A 15,070-nucleotide genomic window follows, 5' to 3' on the forward strand; every position below is an offset into this window, starting at 1 on the left:
GTTTTTTTTTATTTGCATATTTATTTGACACTTTGTTTGTGTGGCACTGTGCTGCTTATGTTTATTTGCCACTTTGCTCATGTGGTAGCACTGTTTGTGTGGCACTTTGCTACCCACGCTGCCACTTAACACCATGCTGTGGTCAATCCTGCCAGAGTTACCAAGTCTGTGGCTTACCCATTCAATTAGGCTGTTTCTGGTGAGATTTGGCAGGAAAAAACGATAGTTGTGAGTTAGCAGTTTCTTTACTTTTTATTTTTGCAAAATCGTGGCATATTGGGATGATCAGCCTCAGATTTCAAAAATATCCAATTGTGATAATACTCAAGAGGGATTGTCACATACGCAAGGCTGCATGTGCGTACATGTGAGGTGCAGTGCTTGCCTGATGTCTACATGCGTCATGATTATCCACCAGTAGTTCTTATTTACTGTCCTGTTTAAGTTATTTGGTAAATATGTGTTAATGTTGTTATATTCTGTGTTACAGGGTGGGAAATTATTTTGTTATGTGTTTATTATATTGAGCTCCCACATTTTGTTGTGTAATCATTGTGTTCCCTACAGTGAGGTTGTGTGAGTTATGAGATTTATGCCCTCTGGCATGTGTCATCTTTACTGTGTGTGTGTGTGTGTGTGTGTGTGTGTGTGTGTTTTGTTTGGCCAGAGGATAATTCTTCATGTGTGTTGCATAGTGTTTTGGTAATCTCATTTCTCTCCTGATAGCTAACTTTGTAAGAGGTGAAATCAGTCTCCTGGTAGATCTGAGATAAGCCAAACATGGATTGAGGCACAGTTATGTTCTGAGGACAGTGGGAGAATCTGTCGTTTGAGGGCAGTTTTGCCCTCAAGATATTACATATTGTGTGGCGTTCACTGCTATCTCTTTCCTAGAAATGACTGTTGAGTCCTTTTCATCGCTGGGGAGTGAGTTCATTGGAATTATATTCCTCTGCAGTTTTGGCAGTGGTGGTGACCTTTAGGCTTTAGCTGTTTTATGGCCTATGAGTGGCACACTAGGCTACAGGGTGTAGCCTAGGGAAGCTGACCTGAGAGTAGTGGCAGCTGTTGGCAGTGCCAGTAGTGACCCACAGAGGGGTGGATTTGTAGGATCATAACATCTTTTATTTAATATTCCTTTATTTGTGGCACATTGGAATAAGTGCTGATATAGGTGCTGTTGAAAAGATTATGCTTCCCCAATGTTCGTTAGAGAATAACAGCACACATTTTCATGTACAGGACAATGTTTGTAAGGTTTATATTATGCATGAGATTTGTGTTAGCTTCAAAATTCTAAGACAGAGAGCTAATTATGAAGCAAGTACAAATAATGTTTACTTATGCAAAATACTAAGGGAAAAATAAGTAAGGCAGCTGTAAATACTGTGTACAAAGGAAGATATGTTCCAAAATTCAGAAAATTCTGGAATTTGGAAAGTGTCAGGCCCCAAGAGTTCCAGATAAATGATAATTTACCTGTATGAATGGTTGGAATTCAATTATGCATTCAATAATATTTAACATTTTTTGCACACTTCCCACAACTGCATTCTTGAATGTATAAACTGTTGTACTTTTCAGGTGAGCTGTGTACCAGAAAGTGTTATCACTTCCTTTGATGTAGCATCATCCTCCCAGGCAGTAGTGTTTGGAGACAGCCTGGGATCCCTGCACCTCTTCACCTCAGGCAGTAAACCTACATTCAATAACTTCTCGCAGGTTGGTGATGTTATTTTTAGCAATTATTTTCTCATATGATAAGCACTTAGATTTGTCACTACATTTTGTCAATACCATATACATACAATATTCCCCTGCTAAATTTGCAGGGGTTATGTTCCAGGCCTCCTCATGAATAGCAAAAATTCATGAATCCTGGATGCAACCCCTACAAGGCACAGAAATATCTATGTTTATAGTTTAAACCATAAAATATACATCTCACACTTATTAGGTAGAAGGCAAAGGCAAGCTCCATTGAACTCATTATAGCAGACTCAGCAGAGGAACACATAAAGGTGGCAAACTACTGGAGCAGTCAGCTGACGTTTTCTTCCTCTTCTTGTGACCACAACTTGCCGACCTTGAGAGAAAATAAAGACACAGTCATAAGACAGTTTCTTGAGAATTTTGTACTGAGATTCAAAGTCAGTAACATTTCACAGGAAACTTGGCAGAATATTCTGCAAAATCTCAACCACCTGCATGTCGGCTATTTTCTTTCGAGGTCAGCAAGTTGTGGTCATAAGAAAAGGAAGAAGGTCAGCTGATCACTCCAGTATTTTGCTGCTAATGTAATGTGGTGGTATATTTGTTTTAACCTGTACAGTGTTTTTTATATATATATATATATATATATATATATATATATATATATATATATATATATATATATATATATATATATATATATATATATATACACACACACACATACATACGTATCTCTTAGGGAAGTATTTAGTATGTATTTTATTCGATTTCCTTTTTGAGCCATTTTATGACCTTCAGTTTTGTTTGTAAGTATAAGATTTCTCACTAACTGTAACAAAAGAATATTTTGAGTCAGGAGTGAATGTTTTCATATACATACCTAACTTTTGGGCTCAGAGTTATTATGGACTGAAAACTTCCATAGAAACTTAAACATATTTGGGGGTTATTTTGTTTTTTCAATGCATATGTCAACATGCATGTAATATCAAAGCAACAAAATGAAATTGAAAGCTACGGTATTAGAGAGGGCTAATTTTTTTTGTTATAAATGTTTTGGCGCAATCTCATTGTTGCATGGAGCCGGTTGCACAGGGAAGGCTGATGTGTTTCTCAAGAAATCATCAGATAGAAAGGTAAGTTACTTTCTTCTAGGAAGTTACCGCTCAAATCTATCATCAGTAAGGCATAAGAAATTGGAAACAAGACTTCAGAATAATTGGAATGGAAAACCAGAAGTCGTAAAAATCTTAGTATGTTCTGTTCTTTGAGAACTGTGGGTGTAGTAACCACAGCCTTGAGATATAGGTGTTACCAGATGCACATCCAACCATTATGTTGAACATGCAATTCTTCTTTATTTATAGGTATTTGTGATGTCAAGAAGAACTCATTTATTGCACATGCTTTAGGAGAGAATAAAAGCTTTAAAAATATAAATATAAAAATTTCGCATCCTTAGTTTGATCTTGTGAGCTCTGAGAAGGGAAAAATCCAAGAATCAAAATTGTATGGTTGCCACACTCATTCATGGCATGGGAATAATATATATGTTATTTTTTCCTTATTTTACAGGGTAAATAAAAAGTATATGAAAAAATGTAACCTGACATGACCCCTATCTCTGACAAAGCATGACACTGTACGGGTTAATAACTCACTTTATCTGTTGATTCCGAAATATATGGATCGATATTACCGACACAAAATTACATGGATTATGTGAACTTGATTTACTCATAGCTTTAAATAAAAAAATGATGCTGAATTTGTTAGGGAAGAACTTAAAAGTTTTCTTTTCTTCAGGAAACTATTATGATTGACATGCAAGATACAACCCAGACTATGCCCTTGACTGACAACACCTCATCTCTTGCTTCAATCCCGGTGTACTTTCCGTCAAATCCCCTGTTGTCTGATTGGCCGGAACAATACATGAAAGTTCGCTACAGGTATGACATCTTGAAGCATCTGATTATTTCATCTGAAAAATATTATACTTATAGAGAGTAAAAGCTCATTGTTGATAAACTTGTTTTCTGCTTCATGCAGTGGCACCATTGCAACTGTGAGAAGTATTTCTTGTTGCTGTTGTTCAGAGACAAATTTTATGGAATAGAAACCTAAAATAAGAAGGCAAATATGTTAGTCATGTAGTCTCACCTTGATAGTTCTTCAAATCATGCAGCTGTTTTCACTCAGTGCCCGGTGTTCTCTGTTATTTATATACCTGTTTGCTTGTTTACATTTCTAAAGTCTGTTTTACTTTATTTATTTATTTATTATTTTTTATTTATTTTTTTTTTCTTTTGGTTGTTGACAGTTGAACAGCCTAAGATTTTGCATATTATCATTCAGGTTCTTTTTTTTTTTAGTTCAGTGGGCAAGTTACTTCTGCTATTTTGTTTGCATATTCAGGTATTCTGACACTGTTAATTCTGCACTATCCAGGTTGATTTGCTTTAAAAAAATAGCCTATTATGAAATTGTAGAGTGGAACCTCAGTCCTCGAATTCATTCCTGAAAGCTCTTCAAAATCCAAAATGTTCAGAAACTGAAACCATTTTCCTCTTAGGAATCAGTGTTAAATGGATAAACCCATTCCCAGATACCGGTCCACCCTGTCTTAGCGGCTTATGACAGACACTCCCACTGCCAAGATGTATTTATGTACATATGTAATATTGCATAAGTAATTAAGTATGAAGGGAAGCAGTCTGGCTGGCAAGGAGAGAGAGAGAGAGAGAGAGAGAGAGAGAGAGAGAGAGAGAGAGAGACAGAGAGAATGTATGTATGACTGAGAAGAATGTGTGTGTGTGTGTGTGTGTGTGTGTGTGTGTGTGTGTGTGTGTGTGTAAACAATATATATATATATATTTATATATGCATTATACATGTCTTTGTATGTATACTGTACCCCTTCTTGAAGTTCACAAGAAAGATCTTAGTGTTTCATCCTTAACTTTATATTGCATAATTATACAAAAATAAGACTGGAAAATATGAACTTGCAGTGCTGAGCACTTATCGCAGCTGCCATCTGGCAATAATTGGTGCTTTATAGTGATTTTATACCAAAGTTCTGGACACATCCACATCAGTTATTTGGTAGATAATTATTTCCACATCTGCAAATTATGTATATATGACATCTGTGTACACATCCTTATCTGTGGATCTCTGAATTCTGACATCCAATACATCTGTAATATTGCTTATCTAGTGTAGCATTGCAGTCATTGTGAACCTGCCTTTAGAATGTTTAAAGCTCTTTTACCAAGGCAAGGCAGTATTTCATTGAAAAGCAGTGTTTGCAGTACGGCATGGGAAAACAACATCATTTCCATTATGAATCTTATGTACCCACGCTTTCCCTAACCACCCACTTACCCATTTCATCATCACCTTACCAAATGTTCATACAATTATTTCTTCTCATTCATTGAAATACTCAGTACTCATTCACTCTCAATTTCACAACAATTACTAGTGTTATTAATGTACTTCCTTCCAGACCAACTCCTCCAGTTGATCCAGCAATTTTGCAGAGCATGAAGATTGTGGGATCAATTGGTTATGCTCCAAATCTTTACAACAAAAAAAGAAACCAGGTAAACAGTTATTGGTGCCATTTTTTATTTGTTTTTATTTTATTTATTTATTTTTAGGTGTTTACAAAACATGCAGCACATCAGCATTTGAGATATGCCACAGATATATCAGGCATATTAGAGAAAAAGAGTTTTGAATTGTTAGTCCATGGAAATATTTGATTGGCCTAACTACAACAGCCTTTCATACATCTCTTTCACCACCTTTGCATCCAGTGTATCTTAGCTTAATCTTTTATACACTGCTACATTATGGATCAGACTTCTGTTTGTCACTCTCATCTTTCCTTTTCCATATATACCTGCAGATTATTTTATGCTGGGAGAAGGTGTTTACCAGGAACAAAACCTTTTCAGCACATGTCATTCAGGCTTTCCCATTCTCTTACTCCAAATTTACCCACTACACCTACTACTTCCTTTTCTCTGTCTTTTACCCTGTCTTTTGCAGCATCATATGACTGTGATGTTGTGGTGGCTTTTTTTTTTTTAAGATCAGTGTCTCTCTCTCTCTCTCTCTCTCTCTCTCTCTCTCTCTCTCTCTCTCTCTCTCTCTCTCTCTCTCTCTCTCTCTCTCTCTCTCTCTCTCTCTCTCTCTCTCTCTCTCTCTCTCTCTCTCTCTCTCTCTCTTTTTTCTTCTTCTTCCAGCTGGAGTGAAGGGGGAAGAAGGCATGTTAAGAATGTAATGCTTTATATTAACAAAACCAGATTAATAGAGAGTAGTGTTTCCAGACTTAAGCAGACAAAAAAGAGGATTGGATTAATGTATTATGTAATACATAGAATAACAGATTTGTGGGAAGGAAAATCACTTTGCAAACTGAAGGAGAGGAGTTTAGTTGAGTGTATTGCTGAAATGGTGAGAAGAGATAGACTGTAGAGTTTTGGACATGTTAGGGGGATTGTGATTTAATGAAAAGAGTTAAAGATCTAAATGTAGTTTGTAGAGTCATTAGATTCAAGGAAACTTGTCGTAAAGTGGTTCAGGATTTACACATGTGTATGGAGAGGCAGTTAGAAACTATATCACCCAGCAGGCTGCCATTAGTTAAACACTTACATGTAAGTGTAAGGATTATGATTCATTTCTGAAACATTTTGGGGTGAGAGCCAGACAAAAATTAGTGTAATGCCATTTTATAGCATTTTGAATGAAATGTTAGTGTAAATAATGTTGATTATTTCTCCAGGTTCCATACAAATTCAGTCGAACAAAAGGGCAAAAGTCTGCTGCAGGTGAACTCCCTCAAGGAAAGAATGAACAAGGCATGGCTGTTCATGTTCCGTGGAGGTACAGGAGGATAGAAATAAAGTATGGCAAACATGGTATGGATGATTTTGACTATGACCAGTATAACCGAACAAGTTTCTCTGGTCTAGACATGTCCCTGCCCAATTCCTACTGTAACCCCATGCTTCAAGTAAGTATTCTAGTCATTCTTTATGATTTTTTAAGAGTAAAAGAAAACACTGAAATATGGCATTGTTGAAAATAAGGAAGAAATCAATTATGAATTTATAGTTTGTATAATTAGATTACTAGATTACTATCAAGATGGTACATATAGTTTTAGCATTTAAGGACTTGAATATGTAACTCATGTTTCTTGGTAATTTGACAGTTTGTTAGAGCTTATATATATATATATATATATATATATATATATATATATATATATATATATATATATATATATATATATATATATATATATATATATATATATATATATATATATATATATATATATATATACTTTTTTTTTTTTAGATTTTAGATGAGAAATTTCATTACATGTGACTACAGGAGCATTTGTGGCTACCAAAAGCTTAATGAAGTATTTAACATTATTTTGGGGGATTAACTTTTTATTTATGTATTTATTTATTTATTTTTTTACAGATGTTTTATTATATAGCTCCATTGCGTGCTCTCATGATGTCCCATCTGTGTGAACGAGAATTCTGCCTGGTCTGTGAGTTAGGTTTCCTGTTCCATATGCTGGATGTCAGCATGGGCCAAGGCACACCCTGTCATGCATCCAACTTTCTGCGAGCATTCAGAACTATCCCTGAGGCGTCTGCAATGAGTCTTACACTTTCTGATCAGGACAATCGAGCAAAGATAAATTTTCTTTCAAAAATACAGGTAAGAATTCTTTATAGATATATGCAGATATTTTTCATTATGAAGATCAGTAGAAGATGCTTTTGAAAAGATAAAGATTAGACTTAGAAGAACAATTTGTAGAGATATGACTGAGTCCCAGAAACCCTTATGGGAGAAGTTGTGTGTGAGAGAATGTAGAAATTAAGTTTTCAGAATGGTTAGACAGACTCTCCTTCATATACACATGTGTTGTACATCTGGCTTTCTCTTAAACAATTGAGATGGCACAAAACAGAATGTAGTGCACAATTGTGGTTAAACTTACAATTCTGTAGAATTTTTTTAGACAACTATGAGTCTTCCAAGTCAAACACTTCTGTGCATATCCTCTAAAGAATAACTAATAGTAAATTTTCAAAAAGTATTATCAGTTAGTTAGTTATGATTAATTTTTCTGTTCCCTTCAGAGCTGGAATAGGTTTGTTTTGCAACAGCTGCATTCAGAAACACTTGAAGAAAAGGTGGATCACTCCTGCCCTGAGAAGTATGAAGAAAAGGTGTTGCAAGTGACTGACACCAGTAATGAGGAAAAGGCTGCAAGTAAGAAAAACTGTAGTTTTAGGATTTTAATAATAACAGTTATTTTAATGAATATTTGCTTCCATGATGAATATGAGCAGTTTCATTGTTTATCATATCTGCCTTGAGATACTGGAGGGACAAGTTGAAACTGGTAGTCACTCACCCTTTCTCTTTATTAATCCCTTCCTTACCGCAAGACTGTTTTGAGTTGTGTGTGTACCACATGCAGAATCAACCTGTTGGTACTGCACAACATGGCCATGGTACATGCATACTATGCTAATACACGGATCTGTTTCACCAAGCTCTGAGTGCGAATTTCAGCTTGTTCAGGCCCCACATGGTGGCAACATCCTTCAAAAACATAAACAAAGGCTTGGAGCTACCAGTGTACCACAAGACCACCCCATCTGACAGGAAGTTAACATCCTAATATTAAAGCTCTTAATATTATTTAAAAAAGTAGTGCAATGCTTATGATACATTGTTCTTTGAAAGTATATTTCCTATGTACCATTATCATCATTATATAATTTTGAAAGGCTCAACTTATGCTTATGTATATCAGCCTTGTTCATCTAATGTTAATTTCTCAAGGCAAGTAGTCTCTAGCAGTCTTTAAACTATATTTTCTCATCACAGTTATTCTGGAACATAACTACATAACATCTCATCCTGCAGAAAGTGAAAAGACTTACAGCACTGAGAGGCAAGATAAGCGAGAACATTCACCAGTGTCTTCCATTTTTGGTGCACATGTTGTCAGCATCAACAAATGCACCAAATGTAGCTTTGAAATCCACAAAGAAACCACATCACTCCTTGTGAATTTGGCATTTCCTGAGGTTATTGATGGTATGATGACATGCTTTTTACAAGCATTTTCTTTTAGCACTGTTTTAATGTTAAATCAGTTTCATATGTTGAGATTTATTTTTTGAGTGAACATGATTTGACATTCCATGTTTCCATGCTGCAGTTCTTTTCAAAAGAAACTGAAGATGTGGTAACATCTTCATCTGGAGCTAAAAACTCTTGTTAAAAATCTCCATTGCAGTACTTAATGAAGAATATTCTTTTAGGAATGAACACACATCACCCATTATTCCATATAAATAAAATCAAATTTTTTGCATTCTATTTTGTTAATTAGTTTAATTTTAGGCAGGTGCTCATTTGCATCAGTGGTTGAAAGAAGCCTAAGCCTGGAGCAGACAAGGCAGGCATGGTGTGATTCATGCACAAGGTATCAACCTATTGAACAGAGCCGACGCTACAAAACTCTGCCCAAAACTTTGGCCATGAATTGTGGTCTAGATAGTTCTCAGGTAGGTTGGCAGAAACTGGTATCATAATCACATAGATGTAATTGAAAAGTCATGGAAATTGTAATATTTACTTTATTCGGAAATTGAACATTTGTTTTTATAATTTCCAGGATGTTAAATTCTGGAAACACCAGTTTGAGCTGATGTTGACAGAGATTCGTGACAAAAAGAAGGAGGAAGAAAAGAAGGCTGCAGAAGCTAAGCAAGGAAGTGTTGATAAAGAAAATAATAAAACTAGTGAGAAAACAGCTCCATCTTTAGCAACAGGTGAATGAAAAATTCTTCCAATGTATTTCCTTTGACAAAAAACCTTTGATTGGATTGGACTTTGTAAAAAAATAAGCACAAAATAAGCGAAAAAAATAAGCAAAAAATAACGCACTCTCTCTCTCTCTCTCTCTCTCTCTCTCTCTCTCTCTCTCTCTCTCTCTCTCTCTCTCTCTCTCTCTCTCTCTCTCTCTCTCTCTCTCTCTCTCTCTCTCTCTCTCTCTCTCTCTCTCTCTCTCTCTCTCTCTCTCTCTCTCTCTCTCTCTCTCTCTCTCTCTCTCTCTCACTGTATATATATGTATGTATGTGTGAAGGAGGTATGTGTAAGACAATGATTATTTATTTATTTATTTATTTTATTTATTTATTTATTTATTTATTTATTTATTTATTTTTATTTATTTATTTTTTTGTTTGTGTGGGGGTGGGTCCTGCATGCCAAGGAAAAGGCTTATTAAGAAATAGAAATATTCTCAAATTTATTGGAACTATATCAAATAATGATCATGCAATTACAGGAAGCCCTTCAACACCCTCCAAGAGATATCCTGATAGTTCCACTCCACAGCCCTCCCCTGCCAGGCCCTGTAGGTATGGACTTGCCTGCACACGCCATGACTGCAGGTTCTGGCATCCAGGTCGAGACAGCAATGAAGGTACGTAACTTTGCTATTCAGAAGCAAAGCTCATACTTGGTGATAAAAGTCATTCGATAAATTACTACATCAATTTATTTATTTACACTGCATGCCAGAATATTGTTCACCAATGAGACCACAGGTGATTAAACATACTTCAAATGAGGAAAACAAAAACACTAATAATTCTAAAGAAATTAGTAATTGATAGGTTTTTCCCTTCCTTCACATGCATTTTTCAAGCCATGAAGGAAGCAACTGAGCAAGGTTCCTGAGTATTTCTGGATTTGAATTGTTCCATTCTTCCCATAATGCTGTCTGCAGCTTTGTGATATCCAAGATGTTCCTCCTCTGCACACAGTTCTTCATGATGGATCAGATATTTTCACTGGGGTTGAGATCAGGGGAACTGGGTGGCCAGTCCTCCAAAAAGTCAACCTAGCAGTCATAAGGCCATGTCAGGACAGATTTAACCTTGTGACAAAAAGCTCCATTCTGCATGAATATGGAAACATTTCACATCTCAAATAACCCTTTAAAATAAAATTCATTGAAAACCTCTAAATAATTGTTCTCATTGATATTCTCATTTATTGCCAAAAACATTAAATTTTCCACACCATGATAGCTGAAGCAGCCTCACACTATCAATGGGTCAGGATACTTTTCAGTCTTAAGTGTCAATTTTGTGTCTAGTAGATCACTCATTGATTGCTAGTACACATACTTGCCATGATTATTGGAAACTGAAAAGATCACTTCATTGCCCCACAACACGATGTCACTTTGTCATATCCCTCTGGAAATATTTTTTTGGCAAATGCATGTTGTTGTGTAAGGGTGGTGAGGGTTTCTTTGAGAGCATGGTGTCTGTGTAACTTGAGAATCTTGAAGGCAGCACTGCACAGTCTTGACAGACATGTACCTGAGCACCTGGAATTTTTGTTCTTTCATTTCCTTTGTTATTATTTGAGGACAGGCATCTATTTGACATTTAATAATATTTAGTGTGCTTGCTGATGTCTTGTGTGCTTGCCCTGGCCTCTTATGATCTGGTGTTGCCTGTCCCACCACCTTCACAAAAACTTTCTTTTTCACTTCTGCACTTATCTTGTAACACCCACAATTCTTACTATTTCTTCCACCAGTATCTCAGCCTCATGTAGAGTTATAATAACTTTAATTTGACCCTTTCACAAGTCGTTCTTGCCACCCATTGTAAAGATGTTAGAAATCACACCAGAGTGCATCTGTTCAGATTATTGCTGAGAAGTGAGGCAATCCTTTTCAAACTGTTTTGTCTGTAACTGACAAGTGTCAGCTAACGTTCCTCATTAGTTTTGTCCACATTTTAAATGTGTTGCCAGATGCATGACTGTACTAGAGGGAATTTTTAAATCTCTCACATGCACTGTTATGAAGCAGCAATCAATATTCTGATGTGCAGTGTATTTATCCATCTATCTATTTATCTAATCATCTGTATATCTTTCCATCTGTATATCTGTCCATTTAACCATCTATCTGTCTATCACTCTGATGCTCCCTCTGGAGTGTTCTCCAAATGGGAGGCCACAACAGAAGAGACTTTGACTCTTAGTATCTATCCATTTCCTTCTCGTTTGTTCAAATACTTGGTTTCCACTAACCTCTTTCACACATGTACTCCTTTACCCTATCCTTCCATCTTCCAAGTGGCTTTCCTCTCCTTCAGCTTTGCTCCTATACACATTTTTTTACAAACTCTGCTCCTCAAGAGTTCATAAAAGACCATGTGTTTACCTAATGAAAGGTGACATGTACTTTCAACTGGTGATTATATAAGGAATTCTCATAAGAACTACAGATCCTCATTTTCATGAACTTAGTTTTTTTGTGTTTTGGAAATTCATAGTAGAATCTTATTAAATCCATGCATGTAGGTATATGGAATACAAATTTAGATTTAACTGTCAGTTTTTATGGTGAGTAACATTTACAATTGAAAAATTACTTAGAACCAAAATATTAGCTTTCTTGTTTCAGAAATCTGTTTTATTAAAAGGAGTATTGCTAGGGTATTTTTATTGAAGAATAAGGCAACCATCATTATTGATATAGGTACAATATGCAGTGCATATATGAAGAAAGTTTTCTCTTCATTCCCTCTAGAAATGGGGCCTCTCCCTGCTCTTAGCCTGCTGGACCAAACCATGGAGTACTCTTGGGTTCCCTTAGGAATGAAGGCTAAGCTTAATGAGGATGGCACAGTTTCTTTCTCAGAGCTCACCAAAACTGAGGTAAAGATTATTATTTAGAGGTTGAGGAATTTTTTAATTTCCAGATAATTTTATGCCTAACCTGTCTTTAGAATCCTGCAGATGAGTTTACATGCTTAATTAAATTCCAAGTTTAGTATAAGGTAAACTTACTTGCTATATGTTTTTTGCATCATACTTCCATGTATTACTAAGTCAGTTTGTTATAAGTGTTATTTGAGGCTGCAACTGAAAATCAAAATCATCAAAATTAAGAACAACAGTTAGACTGTTGTGCTTTGTATTTCCTAGGCCAGATCTTTACTGTTGTGTGGAAACTGGTGTTTTGTATTTAACTGCATACATGGTGCAGACTTACAGTCGTATCACTTCAAGTGTAATCCAGTAAGAAATTCCCGTTACACATGTAGCTCTTAGTATAATTTTTATAAGTAAATTTAGATACAAGGAAAAAATTCATTTTGATTTATTTGCTGGTTTTGCTTTCTTTTTGTGAGTAATTGATTATTTGATTCCTTTGGAATATTGATAAAATGAAGAAATCGAGTTATGATTAGATTTAATCCTTAATTTTTAAAACTTTTCTTAGCTTGAGACTGCTGTAGATGATGAGGATGGTGTGGTGTATGAGTTGGTGGGTGTGGTGTCACATGTGGCAGATCCTCGCTTCCCAGACAAGAACAATTTGGTGGCATGCATCAGAGTTGGCCCCAGTTACCATGTGCGGGCAAAGGTCTCCTCTGTCTCTCATTGGTACCTCTTTAATGATATAAGGTAGGTTCCAAGTATTTGTCATTCTTTTATCAAATGTTTCCTTACCATTCTTTGAACCAGCATTGTCAGCTCTAGTTTATTATTTTGCTTGTCATAAGACAACAGTGCTAGATTTGGTATACTTTTTCTTTTATAGTGACCACTTCACTATTACGTGTTGAAGTCCTGACACTACCTGTATTATATTCAGTTATCTCAAAATTTCCTCATCATTGGATACAGTGATAGGTGAATGGCACTCATGTTTATCAGTAATTTTGTCACTCCAGTGATTATAATAATATAAACTATAATTATAATAATAATAAACTTTATTAGAAAAGAGAAATTTAATTGATGGTAGAAAGAGAAATGATGCAAACTACAATAGATACATGATGATGTGTAGTCTGTCATATTAAAAGTATTACTGCTACTTGTACAGTTTTTCTTGGTGGAACAATTTTATTGCTAAGTTTTATTAGGATTAGCTAGACATAGTCTCATTTATGGATGCTGAGGAGTTTGAATTCCTTGTCACAACCAATCCCACAAGGCTTCCTACACCACTGATTTAGTGGTCATTGTGGGTCATAATGTCCTAATGCTGGATTTGTGCTTCATATCATTTTTAGTTAATGTATTTCCTTTCAGCATTCAGCCAATAACAGCAGAAGAAGCAGTTTGGTTTCCCTGTGGCTGGAAAACCCCTTGTGTGTTGTACTGGCAGCGAAAGAAGTTTCATACAGAATTTCAGAAAGCAGAACCCACCAAGCCCATTACTGCTGATGTGTTTGGAGAAGACAAGTCCTTGGCACAGAGGGGTCGAAAGAGGATAACTTTCACACCACTCACAGCCGATGAAATGCCTGGGGAAGGTATTTAAACCAGTTTAACCTTTTGAGATACGCTACTTCTTTTCTCGGCTCTTCCCACAGCCCATCATCCCTTCTTTTTTATGTAAGAGAGTCACTGGGAAAGGGCAAAAAAGAAAAAAAACATTCATATGCTGGCTTCCAAAGTGGCATCAGACATCAGAGATCAGGAAAATTCAGAAGATTCAAGAGTGTGGGCATGAGAGCAAGTTGAGTTGTTGCATACATAGATGCAACATTCAGCTTTGGAATGAAAATGAGGATAGAGAAAGTAGGAGGGAACAGAAAAGGGGCTACTGTCAGTTGCCTCAGACACCTGCATTTTGGTGAGGAAAAGGAGAAGTTTAGTAGATGAGAGGTGGTGTTCTATGAATTGAAAATTAGATCTAAGGCTGCGAATGTTGCAAAAATTAATGAAGAAAAAATTGTGGAGGGTGTCAAGACACTTAAGGGGGATACCAGAAGAGCAGTCCAACCAGGGGACATTTGTGGTCTCCTCCCCATCCCCAGATGGGGACTCCAAGGCTGGTGTAGGAGTTGCCTCATTTAATTTAGAATTTTGAGTGAAGGGTGTGCATGCAATTAGGTGCTTGTAGTTTTGTGTGAAGGAAGAGAGATGTCTTTAGAGGGCAGGCTGTGGCTGCCCCCTTGTGTTGTGAGACATAAAGGGATACATTCAGTAAATGTTCTGCGATGTCACAGCTGGGTTATTGAAAAGTTCACATCAACCCCTGATCCAGTGCTTCAGACCTCACTGGGTGTAATTATTGTTTTGCCAGGTGTCTACTACTCCTCCAGAATATTCTTTATATCATTCATTTATAGAACCAGGCCAGTTTAACATTCCCAAGTCTACCCTATTTAGTGAGGTGCACCGGTTCTTTTATGTCTCATTCTTGTAATGGTAATATGGAATTTTTTTTCATTTATTA

At 36.1% G+C, this 15,070-nt stretch overlaps 1 protein-coding gene across 5 annotated transcripts in view; it reads left to right on the forward strand.

Moving 5' to 3' along the window:
- The window catches only part of LOC135107705 (PAN2-PAN3 deadenylation complex catalytic subunit PAN2-like), a 29,724-nt gene that overhangs the window by 9,382 nt on the left and 5,272 nt on the right, over window positions 1-15,070 (forward strand). For all 5 annotated transcript variants that reach the window (XM_064017890.1, XM_064017888.1, XM_064017887.1 and 2 more), the window contains 13 exons: window positions 1,585-1,722; window positions 3,523-3,668; window positions 5,231-5,327; window positions 6,518-6,748; window positions 7,231-7,476; window positions 7,905-8,037; window positions 8,701-8,874; window positions 9,184-9,347; window positions 9,458-9,614; window positions 10,133-10,270; window positions 12,404-12,531; window positions 13,100-13,284; window positions 13,918-14,141. In XM_064017890.1, the coding sequence (XP_063873960.1) occupies window positions 1,585-1,722; window positions 3,523-3,668; window positions 5,231-5,327; window positions 6,518-6,748; window positions 7,231-7,476; window positions 7,905-8,037; window positions 8,701-8,874; window positions 9,184-9,347; window positions 9,458-9,614; window positions 10,133-10,270; window positions 12,404-12,531; window positions 13,100-13,284; window positions 13,918-14,141 (2,161 nt within the window). The remainder of the gene's footprint in view (window positions 1-1,584; window positions 1,723-3,522; window positions 3,669-5,230; window positions 5,328-6,517; window positions 6,749-7,230; window positions 7,477-7,904; window positions 8,038-8,700; window positions 8,875-9,183; window positions 9,348-9,457; window positions 9,615-10,132; window positions 10,271-12,403; window positions 12,532-13,099; window positions 13,285-13,917; window positions 14,142-15,070) is intronic.

Source organism: Scylla paramamosain, chromosome 15 (genome assembly GCF_035594125.1).
Source record: "Scylla paramamosain isolate STU-SP2022 chromosome 15, ASM3559412v1, whole genome shotgun sequence".
In the NCBI taxonomy this organism is placed as follows: domain Eukaryota; kingdom Metazoa; phylum Arthropoda; class Malacostraca; order Decapoda; family Portunidae; genus Scylla; species Scylla paramamosain.